At 37.7% G+C, this 23,402-nt stretch overlaps 1 protein-coding gene and 1 long non-coding RNA gene across 14 annotated transcripts in view; one reads left to right on the forward strand and one right to left on the reverse strand.

Moving 5' to 3' along the window:
* LOC143667482 (uncharacterized) overlaps positions 1-20,650 on the forward strand; it is a 97,711-nt gene extending 77,061 nt beyond the window's left edge. For both annotated transcript variants that reach the window (XR_013168055.1, XR_013168056.1), the window contains exons 3-4: positions 16,729-16,801; positions 18,459-20,650. This is a non-coding gene — a long non-coding RNA (uncharacterized LOC143667482). The remainder of the gene's footprint in view (positions 1-16,728; positions 16,802-18,458) is intronic.
* MRTFB (myocardin related transcription factor B) overlaps positions 8,185-23,402 on the reverse strand; it is a 294,808-nt gene continuing 279,590 nt past the window's right edge. For 11 of the 12 annotated variants that reach the window (XM_077141744.1, XM_077141742.1, XM_077141748.1 and 8 more), the window contains 2 exons: positions 19,231-19,291; positions 8,185-16,606 (listed from right to left, as the gene is read on the reverse strand). In XM_077141744.1, the coding sequence (XP_076997859.1) occupies positions 16,071-16,606; positions 19,231-19,291 (597 nt within the window). In that variant the 3' untranslated portion in view covers positions 8,185-16,070. The remainder of the gene's footprint in view (positions 16,607-19,230; positions 19,292-23,402) is intronic. The other variant, XM_077141751.1, reaches the window with a different exon arrangement.

A 23,402-nucleotide genomic window follows, 5' to 3' on the forward strand; every position in this document is an offset into this window, starting at 1 on the left:
TCTGGCCCGACCCCCGCCTCTCCTCCACACGAAACCCTGCAGACCCTCTTCAGTTACTCAGCCCCCAGGCCGCAGTCCCGGTCACTCTCTCCCCATCGCCCGTCTTGTCCCATGGGGCAGGGTGAATTCTGTCTACCCCACTCCATCATTTTCCTGGAAGTTCCTCTCTGTTGTTTTTTCCTAATCAAATTGTTTAATGATAAAAAAGCATATATATATATAATATACATAAATATATATAAATTAGTATTTCTGGAGTCCCAGAAATATGGCATCTGAGTTTCTATGCTCTTCGAACTCTTCTGTCTTCTTCCTCTGTGCCCTAGCTCAGACTTAGGATCCGGATTTTCAGACCTTTACCCTATTGGTTTTTTTATTCATTCATTTCCACTCTAATTTTGGCTATTTGTTTCCTTTTGCTTATTTTGGGATTGGTTTGCTGTTCTTCTTGTTTCTCCAAAAGATTCAGTTAGGTCTTTGATTTTAGCTCTGCCTTCCTTTGTAATGGAGGCATTTGGGGTTATAATTTCCCTGTCAGCACTGCCTTTGCTGCATCTCATATGTTTTGATATATTGTGTACTCATTCTCATTTGTCTTGAGATATTTACTGATTTTTTCCTGTGATTTCTTCTTTGACTCACTAATTGTTTAAGAGCATGTTGTTTAACCTCCATATATTTTTAAATTTTCAGTTTTCTACCTATTATTAATTTCCAGCTACATTCCATTATGATCAGAGAAAGTCAGTTGTATAATTTCAATCTTTTTGTGCCGCAGCATGTGGTCTACCCTGAGGAATGTTCCGTGAACGCTCCAGAAGAACGTATATCCTGCTGTGTTGGGGTGCAAAGTTCTATTTATGTCTGTTAGGTCTAATGGACTTATCGTATTATCACTTATCATAATGAGGTCCTCTGTTTCCTTACTGGTCCTCTGTTTAAACCTTCTATCTAGTGTAGAGCATGTTGATGTCTCCCACTGTTATTGTAGAGATGTAAATTACTACTGCCTTTGGTCCTGCCAGTATTTGCCTCATGTACTTTGGGGCATCTTGATTAGGTGCATAAGTATTTATGATTGTTATTTCTTCTTGGTAAATTACTCCTTTTATTAGTATATAGTGTCTGTCTTTGTCTCTTATAATATATATTTTTTTGCATTTAAAGTCTATTTTGTCTGATATTGGCATCACTACCCCAGCTTTGTTTTTGATTACTGCTTGCATGAATGTTCTTTTCTATCAGTTCACTTTCTAGCTATTTGTATCTTTGGGTCTAGAATGAGTCTCTTGTAAGCAACATGGAGATAGATAATATATATATATTTTTATCCATTCTGCCAATCTCTGTCTTTTTATTGGAAAGTTTAATACATTCAATGTTATTACTGTAAAAGCAGTCCTTACTTCGACTATTTTATCCTTTGGCTTTTATTGTGAGATCTTTTTTTTCTCTCTCTCTCTCTCTCTCTCTTTTTATCCTTTTAGATGACCTTACCTGCTGGTTTGAAATGATGTATATACCCTAGAAAAGCCATGTTTTAATCCTAATCCCATTTTGTAGAGGCAGCCATTTCTTCTAATCTCTATTCAATATTGTATGTTTGAAACTGTAATTAGATCATCTCCCTGGAGATGTGATATAATCAAGAGTGGTTGTTAAGATGGATTGGGTACAGGCATGTCTCCACCCATTTGGGTGGGTCTTGATTAGTTTCTGAAGCCCTACAAAAAAGGAAACATTTTGGAGAATGAGAGATTCAGAGAGAGCAGAGCAGAATGACATAGCCATGAGAAACAGAGTCCACCAGCCAGGGACCTTTGGAGATGAGGAAGGAAAATGCCTCTTGGGGAGGTTCATGAAACAAGAAGCCAGGAGAAGAAGCTAGCAGATGATGCCATGTTCGCCATGTGCCTTTCCAGATGACAGAGAAACTCTGTGTTCACCATGTGCCTGTCCACTTGAGATAGAAACTGTGAACTTCATCAGCCTCCATGAACCAAGGTATCTTTCCCTGGATGGCTTAGATTGGACATTTCTAAACACTTGTTTTAATTGGGACATTTTCTTGGCCTTAGAACTTTAAACTAGCAACTTATTAAATTCCCCTTTTGAAAAGTCATTCAGTTTCTGGTATATTGCATTCCAGCAGCTAGCAAACTAGAGCACCTTACATAATCTTCATTTCTGCATTCTCCTCCAAACCTCTCTCTCCTGTCTTTTTTTTTTCAGCCCAAAGTATTTCTTTAGTATTTCTTACAGGGCATGTCTATGTTAACAGACTCTCCCAGTTTTTGTTTATCTGTGAATATCTTAAATTCTTCCTCTTTTGAAGTACAGCTTGGCTGGATGAAGAATTCTTGGTTGGAAATTTTTCTTTTATATCTTAAATATACTGTACTACTGCCCTCAGGCCTCCATGGTGTGCCATGAGAAATCTGTGCTCAGCCTCATATGCCTTCCTTTGCGTATATATGGTGAGCTGCTTTCAGAATTCTCTCTTTCTCTTTGGCATTTGACAGTCTATTATATGGGATGGATTGGGCCTATTTGGATTTATTCTGTTTGGAGTATGTTGGGCTTCTTGTATTTGCATAGTTATTTCTTTTATAAGCGTTGGGAAATTTTTTAGTCATTATTTCCTCAAATATTCTTCCTGGCACTTTTCCCTTCTCTTCTCTTTCTGGGACACCTATGATGCATATGTTTGTAGGTTCATGTTGTCAATAATTTCTCTGAGACTTTGCTCAAATTTTTCCATTTTTTTCTCCATTTGTTCTTTTTTTGTATAAAAATTTGGTTGCTTTGTTTCTTAGTTCACTGATCCTTTTTTCTGCCTCTTCACATCTGCTATTGTGTATCTCTAGTATATTTTCAGTTTCATCTAATCTTTCATTTCTGTAAGATCTGTTATTTTTCTATGTAGTCTTTTGAATTCTTATTGTTTTCTTGATACCCTTTATCTCTTCAGTCATCTCGTTGAAATTATTTAGGAGATTTGTGTGAACATCTTTGATTAGTTCCAAATTCTGTGTCTCCTCCAATTTTAAAATTTGATCATTTGGCTTGGCCATTTCTTCTTGTTTCTCAATGTCTTGTAATTTTTTGCTGGTATTTGGGCCTCTGATTATCTTGATAAGTTCATTTTGAAAGATTTCCCTTTCATCTAAAATTTCTTAGTTGATTGGGTTTGTGTTAAAGGTCTTCTTTGGCACTTGGTTCGTCAGCATTACTCAGCCAAAATAGGGCCAAAGTCCCATACGGGAGGTACAAACCAGTTCCAAGTGGCTCTGGAGAGAGGTTCAGAAAAACAGCTTCTCAAGAGGTCACTTTCCCAGACTTCCCACAAGGAGGCGCTCTTCAGCAACCTAATTCCCACAGCCCTACAAAGGTAAATTATTTTTAAGTCTTCTGTCCCCTCTGTTTCTAAGCGGGTGGAAATAGCGGCCTGGCAGTATGCAGGCACCTGTCCAGAAATGACCAAGGCTGTGGGACCATGTACTCCAATTTTGCTGATCAAAAATTGGATCCGGACCAGGCTGCATTTCCTTCTTATCCTGGGGTGAGGGCCTTCCTGTCTCCTCCAGACTACAGCAGCCAGCCAGGCAGGAACCAGGCCAACCCGAAGCTGCTGGCCTCAGGGTGAAGGATAGGAGCCACGGTGGAGCTTGGTCTGTCACTGAAGTTTCTCTGTGTGTGGAAATAACAGAGCTGCATTTGCCCCAGGCTTCTGCATGGAGCAGTTCAAGTGCAGGGCCCAGAATGTCAACTTTGCTGGTCAGAAGTTTGGATCAGGACTGTGCCATTTTCCCCTCTTTTCCCGGGAGAAGGCCTCCCTGTTTCTTCCAGTCCACTGCTGCCAGCTGGGTGAGAACCAGGCTGACCCGAAGCTGCTGGCTATGGGGTGGAGGTGGGTGCCGGGAACCACAGCTGAGTTCACTCACCACAATCTCTCCATTTGCTTTTTCATCCAGCTCTTCCTGGTATGTTTTAATCGTCTTTTCCTCATCTTCCAAGCCCCAGAACTGCTGCTTTGGACAGTTTTTGTCTGTTGTCTGGGTGTTTATGGTAAAGCAGAGAGAGCGCTGCCTCTCCTTATTCCACCATCTTCCTGGATGTCCCCCAACACTAATTCTTGCCTTCATATTCAAAAATATATTTTTACATGCTATAGAACTCTAGGTTGATAGGATTTTTTTCTTTCAGTACTTTACATCAGTGCCTCATTGCCTTGTAGCCTGTATCATTTCCAACGAGAAATCTACCATCGTTCATATTACAGCTTACCTCCACACACCCCTGACCACCCCCGACTTATTTTAAATTTCTTAATCACTGGTTTTAAAAAATTTAATTATACTATATCTTGGTGTATTTTTGTTAGTTTCTTGTGCTCGGAGTTCATTGAGCTTCTTGGATCTGTGCATATATAGTTTTTTAAATCAAATCTGTAATAATTTCAGTCATTATTTCTTCAAATAATTTTTGTTTCCTGTGTCCTTCAGGGACTCAAATTAACATGTATTAGGCTGCTTCAAGTTGTCTCACAGCTTACTGATGCTGTGTCCTTTTTAAAATTCTCTTTTCTTTCATTTTGGATGGTGTTAATTATACCTGTAAATTCACTGATTTTTTTTCCTCTGCAGTGTCTAATCTTCCACTAATGCCACCCAGTGTATTTTTCATCTCAGATGTTGTATTCTTTATCTCCAGAAGTTCAATTAAAAAATAGAATCTCCATGTCTCTACTTAGTTTTTTGATCAGATGGAATTCAATTGTAATAACTATTAATTTCCTTGTCTTCTAATTCTAATATTTTTGTCAGTTCTGGTCAGTTTCGACTGATTTATGTTTTTATTAAATGGGTCGTATTTTGCTGCCACTTAGTTCGTATGACTTTTAGATGGGTCTGGACAGAGCTCAGTCCAGGCTAATTATTTCCTATTGTTGAGGAAGGACCTTCTTGAGTACTTCCCCCATTGTCCCTTGTATTGTGAGTTTTCCAGTCTGGCTGGTGGAAAAAGACCCTATTCTGACCCTGTATGAATGCTGGGAGCTGATACGCTATTTTTTTGGAGTGGTTCTTGTGTAGTTTGCACTTCTCAGGAGTCTGCTGAATACTTAGAGGAATTCTGCAGATCTCCAGAGTGTCTTCCAAACTGTGGTTTCATCTATTTTGCCCATTTTAGGTTGTATGAGATGGGAGGGTTAATCAGGTCGCCGATGCTCCATTTTGGTTGGTAGCACGTGTATTCTGGTGTCACATCTAAGAGTCCATCGCCAAGGCCATGCTTTCCCCTTGCATTTTCTTCTAAGAGTTTTATGGTTTTAGCTCTTACTTTTAGTCTTTGGTTTGCTTTTGGGTTAGTTTTCATATTTCGTGTGACATAGGGATCTGAGTTCATTCTTTTGCCTATGGATGTCCAGTTGTCTTAGCACTGTATATTGAAAAAATATTCTCTCCTTATTGAATTGTTTTGGCACCCTCATCAAAAATCAATTGATCATAAATATTAAGGATTATTTCTGGACTCTTAATTCTATTTCATTGACCTATATGGCTATCCTTATGCCAGGAGCATTCTGTCTCATTATTGTAGCTTTAAAGTAAGCATTAAAATGGAGACGTGACTCTTCCAACTTTTTCTTTTTTAAGACTGTTTTGGCTATTTTGTATCTCTTGAATTTCCATATGAATTTTAGAATCAGCTTGTCAATTTCTGCAAACAACTTAGCTTCAATGTTGAGAGGGGTTGCATTGATCTGTAGATCAGTTTGGGGGAATAATGCTTTCTTTACAATATTAACTATTCCAAACTATGCCTCTCCATTTATATAGGTCTTTAATATTTTATCCTTTCTGATGCTTTTGTAAAAGGACTTTTCTTAATTTAATTTTCAACTTGTTCATTGCTACTTCATAGAAATATAATTGATTTTTCCATATTGATTTGTGTCCTGCAGTGTTTCTGATCTCATTTATTAGTTCTAACAGATTTTTAGTGGATTCCTGAGGATTTCCTATATGCATTTCTCTCTCTCTCTCTCTCTCTCTCTCTCTCTCTCTATATATATATATATATATATATATATATATACTCTCTCTCTATATATATATATCAATAAATGTTTGATATATGAATAGAAATTAATATATATCTATAAATTAACATTGTCTGCAAATAAAGATTGTTTTCTTCTTTCCTTCCAGTCTGGATAGATCTATTCTTTTTCTTACCTAATGTCCTGGCTAGAACTTTCAGTACAATGTGGAGTAGAAGGGTTCCTGATCGTAGGGGGCAAGTATTTGGTCTTTTACCATTGTTAGGTGTGGGATTTTTTGTGGTTGAATTTTTTTTTTTTTTGCATGGGCAGGCACCAGGAAATGAACCCAGGTCTCCGGCATGGCAGGTAGGAACTCGGCTTGTTGAGCCACTGTGGCCTGCTCTGTAGTTGACTTTTCTCAGGTTAAATTCCCTCCTATACTGGTTTGAATGTATTTTTTTTTTTAAGTTATAAAATGGTGTTGAATTTTGTCAAATGTTTTTTCTGCATCTGCTGAGATGATCATGTGGCTTTTGTCTTTTATTCTATTGATAAGAGTATTTTAGTTTCCGGGCTGTTCCAGCAAATACCAGGAAATAGTTTGGGTTAAACAATGGGAATTTTTGAGGCTCAAATCAAGGTGTCATCAAGGTGATGCTTTCTGCCCGAAGACTGTGGCGCTCTGGGCTGGCTGCTGGTGATCCTTAGTTTGTCACATAGCAACGCACATAGCAGCCTCTCCTGGCCTCTCTGTCCTCTTCCTGGTTTCATTGCTTCATTTTCTGGCTGCTCCCTCTGTGGCTTTCTCTCTCTGTGTCTGACTCCACCTATAACGGATACCAGTAATAGGATTAAGACCCATCCTGACCGAGGGGGGCCCCACTTCTTAATGGAAGTAACCTCATCAGAAGTTCCTACTTACAATGGGTTCACATCCACAGGAAGGGGTTAAATTTAAGAACAGGTTTTTCTGGGGTACATACAGCTTCAAATCACCACATATGGGATATTACATCAATTGTTTTTCGAATGTTAAATCAGCATTGCATTCCTTGGATAAACCCCATTTATTCTGGGGTATAATACTTTACATATATTGCTGGATTTGGTTTGCTAGTATCTGATAAAGGATTTTTGTATTTATTTTCATAGAAAATATTAGTCTTTTTAAATGATTTGTCTAATTTTGTTATCAGGATAATACTGGCCTCATAAAATGAGTTGGGAAGTGTTCTCTCCTTTTTTATTTTTTTGGAATTGTTTATGAAGAATTGGTGGTATTAATTCTTTAAATGTCTGTGTAGAATTCAGCTGCAAAGCCATTTGGGCCTGGGTTTTTCTTTGTTGGGATGGTTTTGACCCTTTTTGCATCAGTTTTGGTAGTTTGTGTCTTCTTAGGCATTTGTTCATTTCATCTGTTATCTAATTTATTGGCAAAGCTGTTCATAATTCTTTTCATTTATTTATATTTAAACTAAACTTTTCTACATAAATTATTCCCAACTCATAGAAAAGAACAGGTAGAATTTTAAAAATCAACAGTTAACAAATGTTACTATTTGCCATATGGCTAAAGGATTTTAAAAGAAATAGATTAAAAAGTTGAAGCCTCTTATACTTTCGCCAATCTCATTCCTTTTCATTCCAGATGTATTCAGACTCTTGAAACTGATAATAGTTCTTGTCACCCATGTTTTTATATTTTATATCTTTGCATATAAAAAAATACACAGCTTTTATTCTTTTGTATTTTAAAATGTTACTTGAACTGTCTGTGCTTTATTCTGCAACTTTTTTTTCCTGTCAGCATTTTGTTTCAAGATTCTTTCACAATGACTCCTTAGATTTAGTTTTTGTGTTTGAACTGCTGTGTGCATTTGTCTCCAATCAAAAGGCATATAGATTGTTGTCAATAATGGCTTTGAAAAGAGTGCATGAGTGTTTAGTCTTTTACATGAGTCTGTGTACATAGGTTTTACAAGGATATTTACAAAAAAAATGTTTAATTGCCGGGTCACAGAGTTTGTATATCTTCAGTTTTGCCAGATACTGTAAAATTGTTCTATAGCATGTTGGCTGTTGTATGTGCTCAAGCAGTAACAGAAGTCTAGTACAGATAGCATTTATTTTTTATTTAAAAAAAATTTGTATTGACACATCTTTGCACACACAGTCCATACATGGTGTACACAGCATAGGATAGCATTTAATAGCAAATCATCATGCGTGGCCTGGTCAGTGGTTGACATAAGATGCCCCAGTCTTGGAGCCCAGGTTTGGGCTGTAGTTAACCCAGTAAAACCCACATACTAGATGCCATTAGCCACCCATGTAACTGCTTTGTGAGATGTGTGAGATCGAGGAGGCTTGAGAGACACCCCGTTCTAATCAAGGTAGTTAGGGTGAACTCACAGCTGACATGAAATCAAGTGATCACTTGTGTTCACACTGGATGTGAACAAAGATGGCCAACATGTGAAGACTTGTATGACCTAACTCGACTGAAATGGTCTGGCTTCTTGGGTTTCAGAAGCTTGGTCTGGAATCTGGGTTCTGCTTCTTTTGTAATTTTTGGGAAGTCATTTACCCTTTCTGTCCTGAGTTGCCACATCTGTGAAATGGAGATAGTAAGGGTTCCTACCTCATAGACATGATTAAATGAGGATTATAGATATAAAATGTTTGACATAGGGCCTAACATATGGCAGCACGTAATAGATTTCTGTTACTATTATCTCGTCTCCAACCACAGAGCAGTATGAGCGGGCAGCAGGGTAAGTTGCATTTGGTCTTAGCATCTTTTTGTTTTTTTTTGGTTTCCCTAGTATGGCTTCTGTGTCTCCTGTGAATTTGATGCCTCATTAACTTTCTAAGTTAATAGACATGCTTTAAGAAAATAAAGTAAGGCTATTTCTTTAAACAACTTTTGCACATCTTCTAGTGCTTAAGGAAGTATTAAAACAAAATAAAACCATTGTAACTGCACTCTTTGTCTAGAGAACTTCATACGTAGACAAGATTTCATTGTGATTCTGCTGAACATAACTTAGGCTCCATTCAGCTACTAGTGACAGAACACCAAGAGGTACATGCAAAAAGTTAATGAGCATCCTTGTTTCTTGTTTAGTTGCACAATGTGGGTTTAATTTCAATAGCTTGTTATAAAAATTAACAGGGAAGATATAGTTAAGCTATCAAGATGAGGTTTCTTTCTGCAAACTAGATTGATGCCAGTAACCATGATTCCAAAATGGAAGATAACCTTTTTTGTAGAAGGAGAGATGAGGGAATGAACGGTCTTTAACTGTATGACTAGAAGACTTCAAGAGGACTGTGTGACAACATAATATTGTTGGTGACATGTAATTTATATCTGTTCTGAAACTAGTCTGCTCCTGGTTCAGTACTGGTATTTTATTGTAATTTGGACTGGGTATCACTCATTACAGTCATCCCTAAGGATGTGCACATATGTCTGTGTAGAATGCTTTGGTATCCATCTAATTTCTAGAGCAAATGTGCTGTACAGGATTAAAGATGCTAAATGATGACTTTGTCCAACAGCTGAAAAGCTTTCCAAGGCTCTGTACTACTCAGAGAAAACAGAATGATCTATTTACATAAGATTCTTATGCCCTTAAATCCTTGGCCTGGAGAGCCTTGAATTTTGAACTATCTCCTGCCTTCCTAGATTTGTTTCTTGGCACCTCCATCATGGATGTCCTGCAGCCAAACTCCAGCACCCAGCCTGGCACCTCACACACAGCAGGGGCTCAGTCACAATTCTCCCAGTTAACTCGGACATTGCCCAAGCAGTTTTCTCTGCTTAGACTATCCTTTCCATGTTCAAACAGTTTCTTCTATAACCCCTTTGCTCAAGCCCGTTAAATCCCCCACTTGCTTCTCTGAGCTCCGAGAGATTTTGTGTGCATCTTTTGACATAATCTTCTCTCACATGAGTGGTTAATGTTCACATTTTCCCTGCCAAAGGCAGGATCCACCTCTGATGACATGTGGTGCGCTATGAATGTTTTAGCCTTTCTGAAGCACCACCTACTTGTGACTATCTGTTGAAGCTGCTCTTTTGCTCCCTGAATGTCATAATGAACACTTGTTGTGCATGGGTAATTGTTTCTCTTTACCTCATCTGTGGTTGATACTCTGTCCACGCTGACGTGAGTGTTATGGTTGTCAATCAAGTTTACTCATTATATTACCATTATATTCCTTCAAAGCATGGAGGGAAATTTTAATATCGTTTTTGAAACTCTTTTTAAAGGCTTCTGGGTTAAAAACGAAATGGCATCTTACTAAAAGAATTCTGAATTCTAAAGACCATTTGAAATGGTCTATAAAAATGTTTCACATAGAGGGTTAGCTAAATTGAAATTCCTGGGTCTTTCTGGAATTTCACTGGTGATACATTTATCACTATCAGAATGCGAATCAGTTTTCACTGTGCATGTGTGTATATCAACTACTACTTTATCATGATATTTATGCATCATTTCCTTATGATTGTGGAAGAAAGAACATGATTTTGCTGTGAATACTGATGTTTTCAAGTTTAACTAGCCTCTGAGTTTCTGCTTCTGCCTCATGGACCCGGGCCTGGCGGAAACGGCTCGCTTTGTATGTGTCCTACCGACCCCTGTGGAGGCTCTGCGGTGAGCTGCTGTTCTAAAGGTGGTGCCTCTCCCAAATCCTCTGCTTCCTTCCCACAGTCTTCCATGGTTCTATCCACCCACAGTCGTGGGGTCTTTTCTCTGCATAGCAAGAATCATGGTATGTCAAAATGTTTTTTTTATTTGAGACACAAAAATGCAAAATTGCTGACATATCAAACATATCCCGATCAGCTACAATACTGCCACTATGTACAAAAGATCTAATGATAAATGTGCACACATATAAAAATACAGTATGCATTACCTATATACAGTACATGTGCAAAATGTATGGCATTCAAACATGATATGGAATTGACTTCAGGGTGCAAACAGCAAATACAAAGGCATCATGGTTTTTCTTTTTATAAAACAACATCAAGGCAAGACATGAAGGGACTCCGATGGCCATAATTTTTTGTTTATTAAACTAGTGCTTCAAAAAGCAGGGCTTTGTGGATTGGTATCTTTCTCCTTTTTTTCATAAAGTGAGATGCTAAGACATAATGTGACAATGAAAATAAGAAGAGAAACACCTATCACGTTAAGCATTTCTACTGCAAGCAAGAAAACTAATTTCTATGTAGAAAGGAAAAAAACTGCATTACTATTAAATGTGTATTATCCTTAAACCAACAGAACAAATCTATACTATTTTACATGAAAACAATATAGAAATATCTACATCTCTGTGACAATTATAACTTTAAATGGATAATATATTTTTGGGACTGAACTTTGAGATCTCATTAGTCTCACATTTTAAATAAAAAGTGCCTCCTTTTGGCAAATACTTGGCAGTGCCTTTGGTTCCTTTAAAAAGTTTGCATTTCCACTGGTTAGGTGAGGTTAAGTACTTTTGGTAGATCCTAAACCCTTTCCTAAATGCTTTCTCCAACTTCTATCAAATTAGCAAGTTTTCTTACAGCACAATGTAGAGAGGTAATTGTAATGAATTTCCGTGATTCCATAAACTTTGTTTTTGTCAAAGCCTTATCTTAGTGGTTGGCATAAGCTCTGTGAAACACTACAGTTGTGTTGCTTCCAATGACAGGTTTCATTTGAGTTCAGACAGCACCTTTTAGATCTGAGATTGCCTCTATGTGACAACACAATTGTGACCTTTTCCAATAATGATTTACAAAGCAGTGTGTTTGCATGGAGCATAAGGGCTCTTTTGTAAACATGTGCAGCTTTTAAAATTACAGGCCAAGTACGAAAGATTTCAGGTAGAAACCCTTTGCAATGAGGCACATATTTCCTCAGATACTGCAAGAAAGGGTGAATGGGAAAAAATGCGGACCTGCTTTTTACCATTCAGTCACTTTACAGATTAAAATGTAGCCCAGAAAGATTGCTGAAGAAGCAAGTTACTGAGGTTTGAACCAGGAAAAAAAGACATCAATTGTTATTTTCCAGTTTTGACTGAAATCACATAAAATGTTCGCTGAAATGCAGTTAGGATGCTCTCCAAATATACATTTATGTTCGTGATAAACCTGACCTTCCAGTTAACGTTCTTTGATGACTGTGGCTGTGCTCTGTGGCCTCCAGGGCAGCAGGACAACTTGTGCTGTGTATTCTGCTCTGTTGCCAACATTCCGCATTCATGTTTGCAGTGGGATAGCAAAAAATGGAGGGTTACTTGTGAATATGTTTAAACTGATCTGTGTTGCTCTGCTGCAAACACTGAATATCAATTCTCCCAAAATTTCTCTTCTAAAGCCCCAGAGGATGCCACAAGATCCCTACCTTACCGACAGCCAGAAGTGTCTGTGAGCACATCTGTGCGAGCCTACTGACACGGTGGCAGGGCACTGAAATGTGAGCTTCTTACAAATATTTTCAAACCTACCAAAGTGCACTACCACTTCTCTAAGTCCAAGTCCATTTGAGGACAGTAAAGGGACTGTCCTATCACTTGTGGGCACAGCTGTTGTGTCAGCTGCTATGCTGGCCTCAGTCTGGGAACTCTGATAGCTTTGCTGCCTGGGATGATCTGGGCCAAGGGCGACACAGCCTGAGTCAGCTTTGTTTTCAAAATGGGGAATAATAGTGTTTGCTGACTGCACAGTCTGGTGGAGCTATTTCATGGCTACGACTTTGCCCTCAGTAGATAGCAGCTTAGAGTCAACACCAGACTGTTATTATTTAAGAATACACTACACTTAAAAACTGAAAAGTGTCAGTTACATGGTGCTGATCACAGAACCATGAATTTTTTTAAAAAAGAAATTTAAATAAGGTCTATTTAGTATTATAAAAATATTCATATAAAACAAACACAATAGTATCTGAGCAAGAAATTCCATGAGCAAATAAGTGGCAAATACTATACAGTAGATTGCACATTTCAGGAAAAACACAAGACTGTGAATGCTGTTCTAAGAAGTTTCCTAGTAGTGCTTTGCTGAAATGTACAAGATGACCACATACCCCTAGACTTCCAAGGCTTTAGAGAAGCTCTGATAAATTTTTTATTCATCCTACCCCCAATAACATGATCTGATAACCTATATACAGTAGAAAAGGATGATACTACCGTGTTTCAAGAATATATATGAAAATAAGCCTGGGATATGGGAGAATACATCTCTAGGAGTTATCTTCTTGGCAATGTATGATATTCTACGATATGATATACAACAGTACCATTTCTAAATTACACACATGCATATTGAAAATTCAACCAGGCTGTTTTGACCTGTGCTTGAATGGCTGTGAAACCAACCTTAAACAACAACAGTTTTCTTTAGTAAACATATACTTACCATTATATACACTGAGTCAGGTCAAAGGGGCCTTGACTATAGAGTATCATCTTTGGTCATATCACAGGCTGCACATTTTCAGTATATTCATTCCAAATTGGAACATGTAGGTAATATCCTGGAGAGCAGCACTTTTGTCACAGATGCCTGGCTTGCTTCCCAAGCCAGGAGAGGAGGCTTAGTGGAATGATGCAAGTGGGATGGCTTATAGAGTTAATAATTCAAGACTCCTTGCCTTTTTATAAATTAAATATTGGTACATAAAGGACTGAACATGTAACTTTAGCAATTCATAGTCAAAAGAGAACAGGCCAATGAGATAGTATTCTTTGCACTGCATCAGGTAATTTTGGAGAGCAACCTTCCTGTGGCAAATTTCAAACCCTTTTAAAAAAAGCAATACAGGGATCGAAGGGCTAGAAAATTACTTATGTATACAACTTAGGATCATGGAGATATAAAGTTGCTCAACAAGAGTTAACAGTACTAGTTGTTCAGTTGCCTGCTATGTTCTCACTAATAATTGGTGTTAATCTAATAAGCCATTCAGATCTGAATGAAGATGATGCTCAGAGTATAAGGATGGACCTGATAAACCGCAGACAAAAACCCTTAGCAGAAATTCCATAACCAAAACCTACCATAAAAAAGTACCTTCCCAAGTAAATGCCCCAGCCCTGGAGTGAGGACCCTTCTCTCTCCATGGAACCCGACCCAAGGATTTTTATCACATTTAATACAGGAAACTCTCCTGTTAGGTTTGGTAAGATGACAATGGTTCTGGTTAACACGAAGTCACTGTATCTCATACACTGGACTAACAATTTCTAAAGGCAAACATTACTCCCTACAGCCTATGCCTTGAATGATACTGAAGGCATGTCGGCTCTTTTAGTGCTTTCAAGTTAGGCAGTGCCAGTGAAGAGATAGCTCCAGTGTTCTGGTTGACTGAATGCTGGAAAACCATACTTTTTTACATGGAGTAAAATGTATAAGTTGGGGGGGGGGGGCTGGAGAAGGGTGGTGGAAAAACAAAAACAACTGAAATAAGATTAGCACTTAGACAAAGTACAACCCCAGAAATAATTCACACATTTTTTTCCAAATAATGGATCAAGTTACCTTCCTGCAGGTCACTATGGGAATATTCACCATTAAATGACCCAGGGACATCAACCTCTGAGCCTAGAATTTATACAAGAGTGAAGTGGAGGGCACATAATATTATTCAATAGAAACTCCCAGCCTCTTGTGGCAGATTTTTTTTTTAAATTTATATTTTGTCATATACTTAAATACCTTGAATTAATTTCAGAAATCCTGTAATAGTTGGCATTTTAGAAAATTCTAAAGAAACTACACGGTAAATATGTAGTAACTTTTTTTCTGTATAAAAAACTAATAAAACCTCCAGTTTTCAATCTTAGGCTTGATAATAAAGTGAGAGCCGGGATATGCCATCCAGTTACAAGCCTGTAAAATGATAACTAAGGAATAGCTCCAGAGAAGAGGGACAGCCAGGCCTGGGCTTTGAAGGCCGGCCTGTGGCACAGTCTAACCTGCAACCACCACGGGAAAATCCTCGCCACAAGCTTTCCCCTTGTCCTCTATTAGTAACTCACCGGCTCAGAAAGATATTTTGGGCTAAAGCCTTTTCTTGGTTCTTTGAGATGGGTCTGGTTACCTGAAGATTAGCCAGCAATTCTTTAATTAACATACAGAAATACATGTGGCTCAAGTACTCAAGAATAATTATTCAAATTATTAAAAGAAGTAGGACCATTGGATACCCATTTCCTTACTCCAATGTAGGCTGTACAAATTACAAGGTCAGAGCATACATACAAATGTCAAATATACACATTAAAATCAAAATAATCAACCCAAAGGGTTGCTAATAGAATTTTCAGTGTTATCAGTATACCTGGACTTTTTACAGCTGATTGTTTATGACAGTATTTTATAGACATCTTCTGGTTATAGTGAAAGATCTTCTATTTAAAGTTAAATTTAGAAATCTAAAGTAAGATTCCCCAGATCACAAAATGAACTATAACACACACAAAATTACATAGGCTTCTGGGTGGAACCAAAAGTCTTCAGCTAGAAGTGTCACTTTCCCCAGACGGCTAGTGCTCTCCACTGCTCTTGCCTCCCTCACAGTAGCCTTACTTTTTCAGTGGAGCCATCTGCCTTTTGTTTAGGGTCTTCAAGTGACATGGAGGTTTAAATGTAGTTGATTACCAGAGAATCCAAATGGCATTTTCCTGCATACATTTCTTCATGTTTTTATCTAAAAGTATTTTCATTCTTTACTGAAGTCTGGAGTAACAGATGAGTCTTCCGTAACTAGCGTATATTTTTAGAAGGCCCTGTGCTATATATAAAATCATAAAAACTCACTGCGGAATGCAATGAAAAGTTTTCAGACTTGGTTTCCAGGCCATAACCTTCTATCCATTCTTTCTGTGACAACCTGTTTTAATTGCAACAATGCAACTATGGATCTACCTCTAAAAATGGACCTTTTAGAGTCCTTTTCTTGTTCTTAAAACTCATAAACTCTGAGCCCAGAAATCTGTTACTTTAGTCCCAGGGCAATGGTAGATCCTGTGGATCTAGAAAGTCAGTAGAAAACACACTTGGAGCAGTGGCGCTGAGAGGGGTGAGTCCTGATGATGGGTTAGGCATGGTAATGTCTAACCATTCCATGTTGTCCAAATTGGTGTCAGAAAGGTCAAGTGACAGACAGGAAGTAGTTGCAGCAAATTGGGCCTCGGAAGTTTCCATGGGTGAATGTGAATGGTCCAGCACGCTTGAGTGACTCAGAAGATCATTCTGGAGATCCTCAATTAGAGAGAAGGACTCTCTGTCTTCACTGCTGCTTTGCAGTGGAGCAATTTCGTTGGCTGAAGGTAAAGTTCCATCCAGGAAGGCTTCTAGTTGGTTCTCTAAGCTGGCGGCTAAACTGCTCATAGGTTCTAAGGCTATAGGTGGTGCCATTTGGACTTGGGGTGGTGGCCGGGATACTACTGTATTGACTGGCATTGTGGTGATACTGGCTGTTACTGGTCTCATTTTAGAAATAGGAGATGGCTCTTCTTTTATAGGGAGGGAGATCTCTGTGCAAAATAATGGAAGTAATTAGTAAGTAAATGTTTACTATTATTTAGAAAAAATTATTACTTACCAGGACAATTATTTTGTTATCTTGCAACTCCTTCTATACACATCGATCTTACAGCTAGAAGGAGAATGCTATCGGCCAGTACAATCCCTGAAAACCTTAAGGATGATGGATCATTTTCACTAAATAGGTAAATATACAAGTTTATAACATTCTGATAGGTTTTGAATTCTTTTTAGGAAAATTAAGCATTAAAAGCAGTTATAACCCACTAGGTGGGAGTAAATGGTTATCTTTGGGTCCTTATTCTCAGTCATTTTAGGCTCAAGACAGGGCTTGTGCCTTATATCCCACCATTTGCTATCATAGCAGAGGACACCCTTAAGGTTTTGAAATGTATTTTAATACTGACAGTGCTTTCCTCAGCTTGTGCAGAGACATAAAGTACATCCTTAATATTATGAAAAACCTAGTTAATTATTTTTCCTTTTTATATCATTATAGTTGGACTGTGCTGGATTTGACCAAATATATTCTTTATACATTTTGAAATGACCAGCATCTGTCATTTCTGAATTAAAGCTAATATATGCTCCTTTGACCTTTCTCTTTATGATGAGGGGGATCATCTGTTTATTTCTTACTTTTTTTTGAGTCTGCATAAAACCTTGAGAAACTGAGTGCCTAATAAGACATTTACCAATCCTTGTCAGATCAAATAGAAAATAAATGGACCGTCTGCTACAGATACTAGTGTTCACTTAGTTACATGTTTGATAAAATATCTTTTTTACTCTTAGGAGCATCTGATTGGTTTTGTTTATCTATATACCTATAGCATGCAGATGCACAAGGAAAAATAGGTTTAATGATAGCTCTTCAAGCTCAATGACTGGGATGGATAAAATCAGTGAGAGAAGAACCTATGATTTGATTCTTATAGGTGAACTGCTAATGCTTGGGTTTTTAGGTCAACTCATGTTCTTTTCACTATCTATAGTCATCTCGAATTGTTCTGAAAGCTCTAAGTTCAATCCAAGCAACTAATCTTATAATCAGCTATTTAAATTTCAGTTTTCATTATTTCTGGTATTAGAATATAAGAAGATGAAATACTACATTTACCGGATACCTTGTCATAACAAAAATCATTCCTTTCAAAAATAACTAAAAATTGATGACTTGGTCACATTTTAATTTTCAAATTTAAGCTGTAAAAATTATCCATATATATATATATTTAAATTTCCAAATCAGGGCATAGAAGGTTTATCTCTTTAATTTCCATAGTTTAGACACACCATGAGTATAAATTATTTCACAAGGCCAATACAGTTCTTAGCAAAAAATCCTATTTGCACATGTAGAGCTGTGCATCAATAATTCAAACATCAATAATTCTGTCATGACAAATATTATAATCAGAATATTAACCTCAATATCAAATAGTACTAGCTATGAATAGAGAAATTTTGATTGTTATTTAAAAACTCATCAGGGTATTTTTTTCATCAGGGTAATTTAAGGATACATTAGGCTATCTTAAAATAGTATTTTAATTTTTGAAATATAGAGTTTATACTTTTTAAAGATATATAAACTGAGGCAGAGATGTCCTTGACTTTTTTATGGTTAATACCCTGTAGCCCTTTTTAAAACTATATATATTATAAAATCTTAACAGTTTATATTAGATGTAGAAAGTGCTTTAGCATTGCTTTTGAATTTTAAGTTATGTGGTAGTTAGATTCAGTTGTCAAGTTGGCCAGGTGAAGGCACCTAGTTCTGTTGCTGTGGACATGAGCCAATGGTACGTGAACCTCATCTGTTGCTGATTACATCTGCAGTCGGCTAGGAGGCGTGCCTGCTGCAATGAATGACATTTGAGTTAATTGGCTGGTGCTTCAATGAGAGAGCTCAACATAGCACAGCCCAAGCAGCTCAGCATACCTCATCTCAGCACTCGCAGCTCAGCCCAGGCCTTTGAAGATGCAGAAAGGAATCACCCCAGGGAAAGTTGTTGGAACCCAGAGGCCTGGAGAGAAGGCCAGCAGAGATTACCCTGAGCCTTCCCACATAAGAAAGAACCTCAGATGAAAGCTAGCTGCCTTTCCTCTGAAGAACTAATAAAATAAATCCCCTTCTATTAAAAGTCAATCCGTCTCTGGTGTGTTGCATTCTGGCAGCTAGCAAACCAGAACAAGTTATCAGAGCCCAAAATAGGTAAAGCTTGTCACAAAATTAACGCATGAATTGGAATGTTTTTATCTTACTACAATGACTGAAATACAAAGACAAGTTTGAAACTTCTCATTGAATTTAAGTCTGGTTCTACTTTGCTATTTTGAGATGGTCTTTCGTTTTCAGCTGGCATACTCTATGGCTACTTCTAACACTATATTACTATTTTAAACCAAGTCAATGGCTTTTCCCTCATTTACACTATTAAGTTGTTATAATGGCCTAAATTTAACAAAAATTAAAATGGTAAATTCAGTTAGAATTAGAAGAATGTATTTCTTAGTACCCAAAGAAAAGCTGTGAGCTCTAAAGAAAAATTTTCACATACTTGTGATAAAGAGATTATTATATATTGGTCTGATGTGACTTTTCACCTACCTCCACTCTTAATGAGGATATCAAAGAGGTCGTCCATCTGCTGACTGTGAGCATTGGAAATCTACAACAAAGGAGATCATAAATTAGCTTTTGGTCATACAATCCTGGAAGTATAATACAATTGGGAGTGCTAAATGATCTTATAGAACATCTAATTCTAAATTATTGTGTAATAATTTGAAAACACTCCACCCTGAGAAGTTAAGCATTGTACCCAACATGTCACAGTTGGGGCTAGTACTGAGCTTGACTGACTTTTACACTTTGCTTATTTTCTATCATTGATTGTGTTTTTTTAAACAATTTTTTAATTGTAGTTACATATATGTCATAAAATTTGCCAATTTAGACATTTATCAGTGTCTAATTCAATGGTATTAACTATATTTACAGTGTTGTACTGCCATTACTAAAATGCACCATCCATTATCAGAACTTCTTCATTGCCCAAGACACAAACTCTGTGCCCATGGAGCAGTTAGTCCCCGTTCTTCTCCTTCTCCACAGCCCCTGGAAACCACCAATATACTTCCTGTTTCTATGGATTTGCTTATCCTAGGTATTTCATATAAATAGTATCATACAATATTTGTCCTTTTGTGTATGACTTATTTCATGAAACAGTATGTTCTCAAAGTTCATCTGCATAGTAGCAAGTACCAGAACTCCATTCCTTTTTATTGCTGAATAATAATCCACAATATGTATAAACCACACAGCATTTATCCAGTCATTTGTTGATGGACACCTAGCTTTTCACCTTTTGGCTATTCTGAATAACACTGCTATGGACATTGGTGTACAAGTATCTGTTTCAGTTCCTGCTTTCTGTCATTGATTGCATTTTTCAGAGGCCTCCAAAACTTTATTTTAAAACTGTCTATTCATTTGCATTTAGGTAAACATTTGCATGTCTAAAGCTGATCATACTATACATGTGTTTCATCAGCTTTGAGTTTTAACTGACATATAATAAACTGTATATACATAAAGTATACAATTTGGTAAGTTCTAACACATGTATAGATCCATGAAACCATCACCCCAAAAGTTTCCTTGTGCTGCTTTGTAAACCTCCCTTCATTCCCAGACAAACACTCACCTGCTTTCTTTCACTATAGTTTGCATTTTCTAGAATTTTAAATAAATTGATTCATTTTAAAAAAGAGGATGTACTCTTTTTTGGAGGGTGGGAGGGTTGGTTTCTTTCACTCAGCCTATTTACTTAGAGATTTATCCATGTTGTAGCATCTACCTTAGGAACATTTCATTCTGTTTTATTGCTGAGAAGTTGTAGTGGTTTGAAGTTGTATGTATCCCAGAAAAACATGTTCTTAAATCTGATCCATTCCAGTAGGTGTAAACTCATTTTTTTTAAATTAAAAAATTTTTTTTAAATACCAAAAAACACCAAACAAACGTAAACATTCTTAACTTTTGATCATTCTGTTCTACATATATAACCAGTAATTCACAATATCATTACATAGTTGCATATTCATCATCATGATCATTTCTTGGAACATTTGCATCTATTCAGAAAAAGAAATAAAAAGAAAACAGAAAAAAATTCATATACCCCCCACCCCTCCCCCTCACCGATCACCAGCATTTCAATCTAAATTTATTTTAACATTTGTTCCCCCTATTATTTATTTTTATTCCATGTTCTACTCATCTGTTGACAAGGTAGATAAAAGGAGCATCAGACACAAGGTTTTCATAATCACACAGTCACATTGTGAAAACTGTATCATTACACAATCATCTTCAAGAAACATGGCTACTGGAACACAGCTCTACATTTTCAGGCACTTCCCTCCAGCCTCTCCACTACATCTTGACTAACGAGGTGGTATCTATTTAATGCGTAAGAATAACCTCCAGGATAACCTGTCGACTCTGTCTGGAATCTCTCAGCCATTGACACTTGATTTTTACTTGATTCTTGTCTGACTTGATTTGACAATCTGACTTGATTGTCAGCCATTGACACTTGATTTCTCATTTTACTCTTCCCCCTTTTGGTCGAGAAGGTTTTCTCAATCCCCTGATGCTGAGTCTCAGCTCATTCCAGGATCTCTGTCCCACGTTGCCAGGAAGGTCCACACCCCTGGGAGTCATGTCCCACGCAGACAGGGCGAGGGTGGTGAGTTTATACTTGTTGTGTTGGCTGGAGACAGAGGCCACATCTGAGCAACAAAAGAGGTTCTCTTGGGGGTGACTCTTAGGCCTAATTTTAAGTAGATTTGACCTATCCTTTGTGGGGTTAAGTTTCATATGAACAGACCCCAAGATTGGGGGTTCAGCCTATATCTTTGGTTGTCTGTACTGCTTGTGAGAATATCAAGAAATCAACTTGGGGAAGTTGAATTTTCCCCCTTTCTCACCATTCCCCCAAGGGGACTTTGCAAATACTTTTTAAAGTAAACTCATTTTAAGTAGAGTCTTTTGAGGAATTATTTCAGTTAGGGTGTGACCCACCTCAATGAGGATGGTTCTTAATCTCCTTATAGAGTCCTTTATAAGTGGAATGAAATTCAGACAAAAAGAGAGCCACAAAACAAGTAGCTGAAATCAACAATACCCGGAAGAAAAGAGAAAGACCCACAGACGCCACCATTATAATATGACTGTTTTTATTCATTCTTCAATGCCTTCATGTAGTTGATTTTTATATTATTTACAGTTATGTGTGGGAAGGTTGGACCAGTAGGGCCTTACTTAGCCAATAGTAGAAGTGGAAGTCTGAGTAAATGTATTAAAAAAAAAAAAAAAGCCACCCCCAAATTCCTGGAGTTTGGTGATCAGGGGCATATAAAGAGATAATAGCTACTCATTCAAATACTAGACTGATATAGAGCTTGGCTCCTTCCATCTATAAAAACGAACCCAGAGATGTATAAATGCTAGTGATGCCTATCAACTATCTTAAGTTAAAATGAAAGATTCTTCTTTGTTGTTGTTGTTACATAAATCAGTAGTATATATTAATATACACACCAGAACCAGGGTGCTACATTTTTATTCTCTTAAAAATTGCAGTTAAGGTCTTGGCAATTCACTTCAGCTCTGGTTCTCTGTAAAGAGAACAGAAGTCAGTTTGGAATGGACCATGGGGGTGGGTGGTCTAGTTTAGTACCACCATTTCAATTCTTACTGTAAATGTTTAAATCTACTTCTAAAATTTGGCTTTTCTCTCACAGATAAAAAGGCTCTGAGTCTGGAACTAAAGGAATGGTTTATAACTAGAAAAGTTATTTTACTTGGCACTACGTGAATACAGAGAAGCATAGGGTAACTGTATGTGCCCATGTAGTATCGAATGGTCCGTACAGCCCACCACAGGCCCTGAACATCCCTGAATGTCCTTTCTAAGAGTACCAAACTACACACTGCCCCTGGTACTCAGCACTTCTGGAGCTATTCACTTTGGCAATTAAGTAGGTCAAGGCAACCACAGAATGACTGTGCTCACTCCCTAGGTGAGGACTGTTTGCTGCTTTCTGCAAAAAAATGCTAAGTCTTTGCTATGTTCCTTAGGTGCAGCACAGCCTGTTGCATGTACAGCCACTATGTGGCCCCAGTGAGTAACCCTATGGAATACGGGAGCATGGGGTTGCCGTCACAATTGTGTTGATGTTCTTGATGTTTGCTGTAAGTAATAATCTCCTTTGATGTCTTATGACCCCTTGTCTACTTTCAGCACCCATGGAGTGGTGTCAGATTTTTTCCTTACCATCTCTATGAGGCTGGGGTTCTTCTTGATAGAGAGCTTTGTTTTAAGCCTTGAAAGAAAGGTTTAGATAGGCAGGGAGACTAGGAAGAGTGTTTAGGGTAAGGTATGGCAAGTGCTATTGTTGCTGGACACCACCATAGGCAGATACCTACATACATACATACATATATACATATTTTTTTGCATGGGCAGGCACTGGGAATCCAACCTGGGTCTCTGGCATGGCAGGTGAGTACTCTGCCACTGAGCCACTGCTGCACTGCCCTATAGGCAGATATTTTTAAAATTAGGAGCTCAGTTCCTATTCCTGAGAATAGTGCTGCTGCTCCTATTTTAATCAACGAAATAAGGAAGGCCCAGATGTGAGACTAAGCACCTTGTCCAAAGCCACGTGGTTATCAAGAGGACCTCAGATCTGTAACCTCCAAAGTGC

Source organism: Tamandua tetradactyla, chromosome 23 (genome assembly GCF_023851605.1).
Source record: "Tamandua tetradactyla isolate mTamTet1 chromosome 23, mTamTet1.pri, whole genome shotgun sequence".
In the NCBI taxonomy this organism is placed as follows: domain Eukaryota; kingdom Metazoa; phylum Chordata; class Mammalia; order Pilosa; family Myrmecophagidae; genus Tamandua; species Tamandua tetradactyla.